Genomic DNA, 11,629 nt, shown 5'->3' with positions numbered 1-11,629 from the left:
CCTGTGGATACAAACAAAGTCATGCTGATCACATTCTGTTCATCAAGCGAAAGAGAGAAAAGGTCACTCTTCTCATAGTTTATGTTGATGACATAGTTGTGACTGGTAATGATACAGATGAAGTTTCTCACCTGAAGGCTTTCTTGGGACGGGAATTTGACATAAAAGATCTAGGACAGCTAAGATATTTTCTTGGGATTGAAGTTGCCCGTTCTCCAAAAGGCATCTTTCTCTCCCAGAGAAAGTATGTTATAGATTTACTATCAGAGACTGGTTTGCTTGGTTGTCATCCTTGTGACACTCCCTTGGAAGCTACTACCTGTCTGCAAGAGAAGGATGGTGAACCTGTTGATAAGGGCAGTAATCAACGATTGGTGGGCAAGCTGATTTCTCTCTCCCACACCAGACCAGATATTGCCATTGCTGTGAATCTTGTGAGCCAGTTCATACATGATCCTTATTCCACTCACATGGCTGCTGCTCTTCGTATTCTCCATTACTTGAAGTCAGCTCCAGGAAAGGGTATCCTTTTGTCTCCTCATGACCATCTTCGCATTGAGGCTTACAGATCTTGCCGACGGGTGGTAACCCGACAGAAATCTACCTCCGGCTATTGTACTTTTGTTGGAGGAAATCTAGTCACATGGCGGAGTAAAAAGCAAAATGTTGTGGCAAGATCTAGTGCTGAAGCTGAATTTCGTGCTATGGCCCAGGGCATATGTGAGTTACTGTGGCTTCAGAGTTTACTCCTTGATATCCGTGGTTCTGTTCATCTTCCAATGATGTTGTCTTGTGACAACAAAGCGGAATTAGCATTGCCCACAATCCAAACGCAGATGACGGTACCAAACATGTGAAGATTGACGACACTTCATCAAGGAGAAGTTAGAGAGTGGGCAGATTTGTATTCCTTTTGTGAAGTTTGGAGATCAACCGGCTGATGTCTTCACCAAAGGGTTGAGTGGGAAGTTGTTTTATCCTAGTCTAGTCAAGTTGGGCATGTGTGATATCTATGCCCCAACTTGAGGGGGAGTGTTGAGATGTGTTACCCGATATTATAAAGGTATTTTTGGTTTTTTATTTATGCTTTATTTATGTACTTTTGAACAAGGGTAGGATTGTAATTGGGCTGTGACAATGTTCACGTGAACAGTGTCGTGAACAGTGTTTCCCTTTGTAATCTCTTTTATTATTATTATTATAAATAGAGAGCTTGGCTGATCTCATTGATCATTCAAGCCATTCACGAAATTCCTGTTTTGTTAACAGTTTATTTCTTTCATTGATTGTTATTCTAGGTGTACATGGGTTTATTTAATGCACAACAAAAGTAAAGTTTTCTCTTGTTTTCAAAATTTTCATAAGATGATTCAGACCCAATACACTGCCAATCTCAAGATATTGCGCAGTAACAATAGTAAAGAATACATGGATGGTCAGTTCAGCAGTACCTTACTGCCCATAGAATACTCCATCAGACCAGTTGTGTTGATACCCCAGCCCAAAATGGTGTGGCTGAAAGAAAAAACGGCCACCTTCTTGAGGTGACTCGGGCTCTTATGTTTGCCCATTCTGTCCCTTCCCAATATTGGGGAGATGCTATCTTGACTGCTGCCTATCTTATCAATAGGCTCCCTACTCGAGTCCTTGACTCTGCCACCCCTGCTTCTTTACTGCAGGGGTCCTCCACCTTTGTTGTCCCACCAAAAGAGTTTGGTTGTGTCTGTTATGTTCGCGATACCCGATCTCTGGGCAAGCTTGAACCCCGTGGGACCCGGTGTATTTTTTTGGGTTACTCTCCTTCCCAAAAGGGATATAAATGTCACCATCCTCCTACCCGTCGCACCTTCACCAGTATGGATGTTGTCTTTCATGAAACTCTATCTTATTATCACCCCACACCTCTTCAGGGGGAGACTTTTGGTGAAGATGTGATGGTTGACCTTCCCATACAGACCCAGACTCGAGTCCAATCACCTGTTTCACCCACCCCTCAACCGACTGTTGTTTCCTCCCCTCTTCCCTCTACTGCTTCCCCCACGGATTTTCCCCAAGGGGGAGAACTTAGCGGATGCTGAAAATCCTATTGGTGATAATTCCCTTCAAGGGGAGATGACTCTAGTCCAACAAACCATTAGGGAATTTCAGAAGAAAATTAACGACTCTAATCTCAAAACCTATCACAGGGGACATTCCAATACAAGCAGCTTCCATCCACTGTAGCCCCAGCACCACCACAGTTGTCGGCCCTGGAACCAGATCAATCTCCAAGTAACATATCCTCTCCTTCGTCTCCGGATTTACCTATTACTCATCGTAAAGGTATTTGGGCTTGTACCCAGCACCCCATTTCTCAGTCTCTTATGGCTCCCTTTCTCCATCATTTCGTACAGTTGTCTCCTCTCTTTCTTCTGTTCGTATTCCCCAAAATTGGCAGGAAGCTTTTGCAGATGGAAAGTGGAAAGCAGCAATGATGGAAGAAATGCAAGCCTTAAAAAAGAATAATACATGGAAACTTGTGGTTCTTCCTCCAAGAAAGAAACCAGTTGGATGTAAGTGGGTGTTTGTGGTGAAACAGAAGGTAGATGGTACTGTGGATCGATACAAAGCACATTTGGTTGCAAAAGGATTTACTCAGACCTATGGGATCGATTATCAGGAGACTTTTGCACCAGTCGCGAAATTAAACACCGTCAGGGTGCTACTTTCTTGTGCAGTGAATCTTGGCTGGGAGTTACAACAATAAGATGTAAAGAATGCCTTCCTTCATGGAGAACTTGACGAGGAAGTGTACATGGACATTCCACCTGGATTCTCTTGTGATAAGACCAGCGGGAAAGTTTGTAAATTGAAGCGTGCTTTATATGGACTGAAACAGTCCCCCCGTGCATGGTTTGGACAATTTCATAAGGCAATGGTCTCTACAGGTTATAAGCAGAGCAACGCTGATCATACTTTGTTTATCAAGAAAAATGGTGAAAAGGTAACTCTCCTAATAGTTTGTTGATATTGTGGTGACCGGGAATGATAATCATGAAATCACCCAGTTGAAGACTTATCTTGGGCGAGAATTTGAAATAAAAGATCTGGGAAAACTAAAGTACTTTCTAGGGATAGAGGTTGCTAGATCTTCTAAAGGCATCTTTCTTTCTCAAAGAAAGTACATCCTAGATTTATTGACGGAGACTGGGATGCTAGGGTGTCATCCTTCCGATACACCTATGGATGCTACTACAAGACTTAAAGAAAAGGAGGGAATTCCTATTGATAAAGGTTGGTATCAAAGATTGGTTGGTAAGCTCATCTATCTGTCTCATACAAGACCTGACATAGCAGTATCTGTGACTATAGTTAGTCAGTTCATGCATGATCCACACTCCTCTCACATGGATGCTGTTATCCGGATCCTTCGATATTTAAAATCAGCACCGGGTAAAGGTATTCTTTTGTCTCCGAATGGTCATCTTTGTGTCGAAGCATATACTGATGCGGATTGGGCTGGTTCCTCTGATAGAAAGTCCATTTCTGGCTATTGCTCATTTGTTGGCGGCAATCTTGTTACGTGGCGTAGTAAAAAGCAGAACGTCGTGGCAAGATCTAGTGCTAAAGCAGAGTTTCGTGCTATGGCACAAGGTATTTGTGAGATGTTGTGGCTCAAAGGTTTATTACAAGATATCGGGACTCCTGTTCCTCTTCCCATGATGTTGTATTGTGATAACAATGCTGCTATTAGCATTGCTTCAACATGATCGTACTAAGCATGTGGAGGTTGACAGGCACTTTATTAAAGAAAAATTGGAAAGAGGGCTGGTGTGTGTTCCGTTTGTGCAATCTTCTGACCAGCTTGCTGATGTGTTTACTAAAGGCTTAAGTGGAAAGATTTTTCATCCTATTCTTGTCAAGTTAGGCATGGTTAACATTTATGCTCCAACTTGAGGGGAGTGTTGAGATAGGCTAGTTACCCGATTGGGGAAACTAGTCCTAGTTGTGTTAGGATTGCTCTTTTTTCTTTCTTTTATTTTTTCCACTGTTTTATTGTATTTTCCTCCTCAGCCGAGTGCTATTCTGGGATTCCTAGTAGGATTAGGACTGAGGAGTTTTACTTCAATTAGATGTATTTCAGATTACTATAAATAAAGGGCCTGGGTGATCGATTCTATTCACTCAAGCATTCATATTCAAAGCTGTCTACAAGTTGCAAAATATTGATTCACAATGATAATAATAAAGCTCCTCAATAAATATCTCCTTTTTCTTTTGGTTGAATAACATAAGTTTCTAATACTGATTCATTGATTTTCCTTTTTCATATCCAGAATCTGCTCTTCTCAACCAATGTTTAGAATCCCCCAAACCCTGATTCTCGTATTCCCACTGTGCCTGCAAGCTTACGCAACCAGTACCATGTTTTTCCTTGATCAAATTTCTATAATGTTCCTATGAACAGGCCCACTTAACAATAGACTATACTTTGCTTATCAAAAGGGAGAAGGGTAGCAAACCAAGTTTTACCTCTTATCGTCCTTGTTACTGGACTTTTATCATCTATCTAATAAACCTTCTTCTTTTTCATTATAAGAGGAAGAGTTTTTCTCCGCAGAGTGAGGGTTGACAATTTGGTAAAAAGCACAGTAGTCAAGCCGTCAAGGCGTTGCCTATGCCAAGGTGTCCAGATGCCTTGGTCCCCTAGTTGGTGTCGCCCATGCATCCAGATACCCTCCAACACCTCGGGTCGCCTAGTCGCCTTGACAACTATTGTAAAAAGAGATCATTTACAGCAACACGTTGTATGATCTATACTTTTGTACTTAACACACGTAGAGAGAATGGTTTTCCCCATGATATCTAGTAAAGTTACTTTTAACTTCTTAATCAATTACTTCTGTCATTATTAAAAAAATATCTAAGACATCCATCATCAACACAACTAGAAGTCGAAACAGTATAGATACAGAGCTCAAGCACCTAAAGAAAAAAGGTGACAATACAAATACAGACCCAAAGCCTCTGAATGGAAAGAGAAATAGCTAAGAGACAAGGAAAGAAGACTAGATAATAGGCTTGTCAATAGAGCTCTGCAGTATGGAAAATAAAATTCTTTGTTCCGTGCTTCTTCAAGCGTGCATTTATGTGAAATATCATAGAGTGAGTGAAAGCCTGGTTCATTGGTTCAACATCTATGACTTTAGTTTTCTTATGCATGTTACACGTGGAATTGTCTTTGTCAGGGGCATGGCAATGCAGCACAAACGAACCACATAATGGTACTTCCATCAATTATCCACATCAGCGGAGCTTTGAATGAGGTTTAAAAGTTTTAACAACGATTTCACTATGAAACGTTGCTCAATGATGATATGCTAGAAATTCCATGGTAGTGTCAGCTGTCAGGCAAAACTATCATATAAAGCAACAACTTCTTGTTGAAACAGGCAAGAACTGTTATGGTAAGAGAGAGAGATTGGATAGATGAAGATAATATATTTAAAAGCAATGCAGATTGTTGCAAGAGACAAAATATCATCAAATCCATGTGTGTTCAGTGCAGCAATAGTATTATGACGACAACAATAAGTCAGAAATACTAAATAATGAAGAAAATGGTAAATATAATGCTTCTCTAATAAGGAAAGAAGCAAACATATTAACCACTGAACTGATGATTCCTAAGAGACAGGATTTCACAAAGGCATAAGAATGGGCAAAAAACCATAAATACTGGATGTAAAGCATAGTTATCAAGGTGGGAAGGCGACCATGGCGTTTTAGAGGGGGAAAAAAGCAAGGCGACACCGCCATGGCATCCAAGGCGACCAAGGAGTCTGGACGCCATCGCGTCGCCATCGCGTCGTCCTTGATAACTGTGATGTAAAGTAGTATGTACTTCTAACTAGATCAGAAAACAAATGAGTTTCAGGACAAAATAACCTAGGACAGGTCCTACATTATGACTGCATACGATCTTTACAAACCTTTCAACAGAAAGTCTCTAACATACAATAAGAACCACATTTAGAAGGAGAACATGTGAATCCTATAACCAGGCAACTTAAGTTTCGAACCACTGACTTTTGAAATCTCTACTTGATAGTAACGAACTTATTTGTACCATGTTTAGCCCAATGGGTTTTAAGGTCAATTGGGTGAGAGAAGTCGTTTCCTTCAGCAGCAAGTTTCTGCAGAAGCTTCGCATACGCACCATTGCTCATTTTTCTCCCAGCCATGCGTGCTCCAGGCCTTGAGGAACTCATGGGTAAAGGGTATTCAGATATGCTTGTAGTACAACAGGATGATTGCCATCCACCAGCACCCCATCTGTAGCACTGTCGTGGGAGACCAGTGCAAGAGCAAACAGGAGTAGGTAACTGAGAAAAATCTAATGCAGCTTCACCGATAACAACATCTACATTTTTCTTCTCACGTTTGGCAGTAGACACAGGATTAGGTTTTCTTTTCGCAGGGACAGGATTCTTCTTTTTTGGTTGCTTCGGCCTCAAAGCCTTAGAAGCAACTTGATTAGGCTTCTTCGAAGATGGCTGTTGCTTCCTAATCTTTGAGGATTTAGTACCAACCTCCCTATTATGTGTAGGCACATCTGTCGGAACAGCCGTCTCCACATTTAATGGAATTGCCTGCAGTGGACTTGGACTGGCTTTTGTGGAAGGTAAGAAGTTTCTTTGATGGACCCAATGCCCCGTATAGTCCATAGAAGATGCTTCTGCATTAGCTTCTGAGGTCATTGAATTTCTATTCACATATGTTCCCATCTTCAAGAAGGCAGGTTGGTATTCATTACTACCACCAGATAGTGGTACACCAGAGACAGGTTTCAGTACTGCATTCACACCAACGGATTGCTCTGAGAAATCCCAATTCCTAATGCCGAAATGACCTTTCTCATCCATGTAAGCTGACAAAAGAACAATCTTTAAAAGGATTTCCTAGTGCAGGGAAACATACAGAACCCGCATGGTCGAAAGAAAACTGCATAAGATATTACAAAATCACAAAGAAGGGTCAGAAAATTTGAAGAAGCCATAAGAAACTAATGATCAACAAAAGCACTATTGAAGTCTGTTTGGGAAACAGATCTGAATTAACAAACCACGAAAAACAGAGATAAACAATCCTAGACTCCCACATAACTAGCCATGCAAGTAGAAATGTACTACTAAATTTAGTCAAACTGTTTTCTTGCAACCAATAAAATACAAACAAACCAAAACATTAACCCATCTAAGAGAGAGAGAGAGAAGGAAGAAAAACAACAATACCCCTGGTTGCAAACAGATGAACAGATGTAATACAGAGCCCTCGATTTAAACTGAGAAACAAGCTCTTCTTTGTCTAGGAAAAAAAATAATAAAGAAGAGAAAAGCACTAAGAACCTGTTTCAATACCTGGCAGCCATTGAACCTCCATAAATAAAAATATGAAATAATACAAAATTCACCTCTCCAAACATATAAGTAAAGTGAAATGCAGACCTTACAAATTTCTAGTACTGTAGAACCAGAGACATCCAGAAAACCCATCAGGAAAATACACTAGCTGGGAAAGGAGAAAAACCAGAATAATGCATAAATCTGCTCTAAACCCAGGAAATCGAAGCAAAAAACACCATATCAACCAACTAAACCTTGTGGGTCATGGACCAAAGCAATCAAAAGCAAAGAATTCAATTATTCACCCAAAAACAAAATTTTAAAAAAAAAAAAAGCAAAGAATTCAAAACAAAATCACATAATCCCTTGAACAAACAACCAGAATTAACACAGGAGAAAATAGCCACCCATTAAATTAAAAGCATCAGCAGCCATAGATGAAAAAACTTAAAAGAGAACTGAAGTTGGTTAGAGAGAATGATTAAGGAAAAACTTACACCATAGAAGATCTCAGAAGGTCTTCCTCTGATTCTCCTCTTTCTACCTTTAATGGAGGAAATTCTTTCCAAATTCTAGTTCTGGACCTTACTTCTTCTGTTTTCCACTATCTTGGGCATGCAGCTCTCAGAGAGAGAGAGAGACCCTTCCATCTGTTATGGCATGAAATACTCATTCGGAGAGGAGAGCAGCAACTTTTTTTCTTGTACTGCACAACTGCTTCAGTACCAAAAAAAAGAGAGTAATAATTTGCTGAGCGTAATTGGAAGTGGAACAGAAGAAAAATAATTAATTTCTCTCCTAAAAAAGAAAAAGAAAAAATCTTACTACCTTTCATATCAAAATTACTATCATGCGCCGTAGTGCGTTCCTCGGGATATGGATTCACATGACCATATTACCCTTTTATCATCAATTACTGACTTGTTTTCGTGGACCCCACAGTCCTATTCTGTTTCCTAACTCTTCATATAGTTCATACTTTAGTTTACCCCATAAAAAATATAAAAAAAATCAAATAGAAGTTTAGGTTTCATTCAAAACAGAATCCAATAGACGACCGAGATTTTTTTTGGGAGAATGGATCATGAGCACGTACCAATAGGTGAACATACATATAAGAGCCAACCACTTGTCATATTTTTGGCATTCATAAGAAGATGAACAGTTTTTATGGAAACAAAATTAAAATGTGATTGGCTCTCCAATGTACGTTCACTTGTTTGGTACGTTTAGAGGATATAAATGAGATATTCATAAATTCGAATATGGTTCACCACTCCAATGAACAACAGTTCTCCGCCTAACTATAAAAAGAATAGTGGTTGATCCCTCGGGAGTTACGTTAGTAACAAAATGTAATGTTCACATGATAATATTCTATCTTTCCAAGAGTACTACCCAATACATAGTCTATGTATAAGGAGACTGGTGCGGTAGAGAGGTCCCCCACTTCGATTCCCACCGTATTCGTTTAGGGGCAACCATATCTGTTTAGGGATAAGGAAAAAAATTATGTGATTCAAATAGATATACAACTAATAATAAAAAGTTATATAACTAATGATCTTGAAGGTTTTTGAAGATTCAACAATATCAATGGACTAAGGAAATGAGAATCATGAGACTATGACAACTAAGAGACATGGATTGAAAGTGAATCGTATTTGTCGAGGGAGGGAGGTCTAGGTTAAAAAAGTCAGGGATGTAAATAGATTGTCGAAAATTGGAATTAAGTTTGCATTCGTATCCGTTTGGGGATATCAATATTCTGTCATGAAATATCTGGATCCGATAACATCCGATCCGTATTCGATCCGTTTACATATTTACCCCCAACCCCCTATAAGGAGTAGTATTTTTGGACCATACGATCTGAACATATAAATCTTATGTGTTGGTTTGAAATAAAATAATATACATTTTTATGATATATGTATTGTAAGAAATAACAAATATATTATGTCTATCATGTATATACATAATGGCTGAAGATCGAAGAAATCGAAACTTTGAAACCCCCTTTTCCTCTTGATATATCTTATTTTCTCTCAATTGCTTCTTGGAGCTTTGTTCATGGTCGAGTGAATGTCTCGAGATTTTCGTCACTGTTTAGTATTTTGAGTTGAAGGTACATAGGGATTTTTTGGGAATGTTTTCTAAACCCTCTCAAGTCTCAACCATAGCAAAAATGGGAATCACAAAAAAAAAAAGAAGGGAAACAGATGGTACGAGTTTTAAATGGTGTTAAACTCCGAACATTACCGTAAAACAGAAAAAGATAATGCCAAAAAAATGGAAACGGATGATACGGGTTTTAAACATGTAGATTTCAAAAAAATGGGACCAAAAAAAAGACGATATAGTAGTATAAATTGAGGAACTATTAAATGAATACTTGCATCTAATGTTCCAAAACAACTATAACATCCAACATTAATGCATATATTCGAAAACCATTACAAGTTCGAAAACATATCATCCAAAAATATAATTCCAAATTCATACACCATTAAAAACATGTGCCAAAGTCTTGTTGAACAATATGGCCTGGCTATGGTGTTATTCATAGTTGTCAACATTGCCAAGACACTCACAGAATGATGCATGTTCAATTGGAGGTGGGAACCATCGCTTTAGAAATCCTTTTCAGCAGATGCATCAGTTGTACCTCAATTTTGGGGTCTGTGAATTGAACATGAGCTAAAGGTGATAGCATGATTAGTATAGCCCTTCAAATCAGCCTTACGTCGGCGAAGAATCAAGTCGAGAGGAGTAAGGTAGAGAGAGAGATATGGTCAGTTAAGTAAACCATTGTTCAACCAAATTAAGGTCTCAACTCTCAAAAAACGTAAAAACAAAAAAGAAGGAACATGCTTTAAACACGTTTAAAATGGAACGTGTTTTAAACACATTTGAAATGGGAATGCTTGTTGTTTGTCATTTTTTCCCATATAACTGGGAAACAAATGGCAAAACACGTTTAAAACGGTAAAAAAATGGGAATGTCGCTTTAAACGCATTTTTTGCTGACTATGGTCTCAAAAGATATATTGAGCGGCCAATTGTATTCTACTACAACGAGAAAGAAGGCAACTATGATATACTAGAATTTTTTAAAGAGTGCTATGTATAAATGGATATGTGTGTGTATGTGTGTGTGTCCAATAGAGGAGGAGATTTGATCTACTTAAGAATTAGTCTCTCTCTTAGATATATCTAGTTTTCGGGAACTCAAATTTAGAGTCAATTTCATTGCCATTACAAGCCTGCAAATGATCTTGAAAAGGAATGAATAGTAGAGGAACCCAAACCTTGCCCTTCACTTTCCTGCAATGATTTAAACTTCGCAATGTCTCTTACAACTGTCGACACAAATTTGACTAACAATGATCAATTATTGCCTCTTTCTTGCTAGGAACAGGTGTGGAAAAACCTTTCCACTTGTGTGAGTGAAAAAGTAATGAAGTACACGAAATCTTATACAACAGAGTAAGCAAATAGAAACGAAAAACATAAATAGAACAAGCAAACACAAGCCAATCAAATACCAAAATATAACGTGGAAAACCCTTCAACGTGAAAGGAAAAATCACAGGGTAATTCCGATAGCAATCCACTAAAATCAAATAAGGATTGCAACGTTTCATCTCTCAAATTTATGCCTAAAACTTAGGATTCACAAGAAGATTGAGAAAGAACAACAAGCACTTGAAGACTTTACAATATTACCTCACACATCAACAAGTTATTACTAAATTGCCTCTAAATGCCACCAATAATTTCTCTCAAAGCTTGGAAAACCCAATCGACAAGCACAAGCTACAATTTCAATTGTCCAACTGAACAACAACGTGAAATATAGCATAAACAACCTCAAGAATGGCTAATTGTGAGAGTAAACCTCTTACAGGAAGTCTGCACTTCTTCTTCAAGAGCTCAAAGAAACCCTTCTTCTTAGCTTCTCAACCAAACTAAAACCATTCCTATACTTCTCTTGAGGAAACCAACTATACCTTTTTCCCAAAGTGTATCTTTGTATAACTACAAGACCACTACACAAAAGTAATGCTTACCAACTCATTAGCACTTAACTCTACATGGGTTGGACCCAACATGGCCCAACACCCAATAAACTCCCCCTCCAGACCTATGAGGACGACTCCACTATGCTGGAGGCTCACATGGAATCCATGCCTACCAAATTTTTGCATAGTTCATATTTCTTCTTTGGCGCTGACTTTGTC

At 38.8% G+C, this 11,629-nt stretch overlaps 1 protein-coding gene across 1 annotated transcript; it reads right to left on the bottom strand.

Moving 5' to 3' along the window:
• Positions 1 to 5,865: 5,865 nt before the first annotated feature.
• Positions 5,866 to 8,025, bottom strand: LOC122646232 (protein BASIC PENTACYSTEINE7). The gene is made up of 2 exons (XM_043839736.1): positions 7,883 to 8,025; positions 5,866 to 6,984 (listed from the first exon to the last, which is right to left on the bottom strand). The coding sequence occupies exon 2, from the start codon at positions 6,903 to 6,905 to the stop codon at positions 6,081 to 6,083; it is 825 nt and encodes a 274-aa protein (XP_043695671.1). The 5' UTR covers positions 6,906 to 6,984; positions 7,883 to 8,025; the 3' UTR covers positions 5,866 to 6,080.
• Positions 8,026 to 11,629: the final 3,604 nt, after the last annotated feature.

This window comes from Telopea speciosissima, chromosome 11 (assembly GCF_018873765.1).
Source record: "Telopea speciosissima isolate NSW1024214 ecotype Mountain lineage chromosome 11, Tspe_v1, whole genome shotgun sequence".
In the NCBI taxonomy this organism is placed as follows: Eukaryota; Viridiplantae; Streptophyta; class Magnoliopsida; order Proteales; family Proteaceae; genus Telopea; species Telopea speciosissima.
The sequence above is the reverse complement of the archived record's forward strand: the minus strand, read 5'-3'. Positions and strand labels throughout refer to the sequence as shown.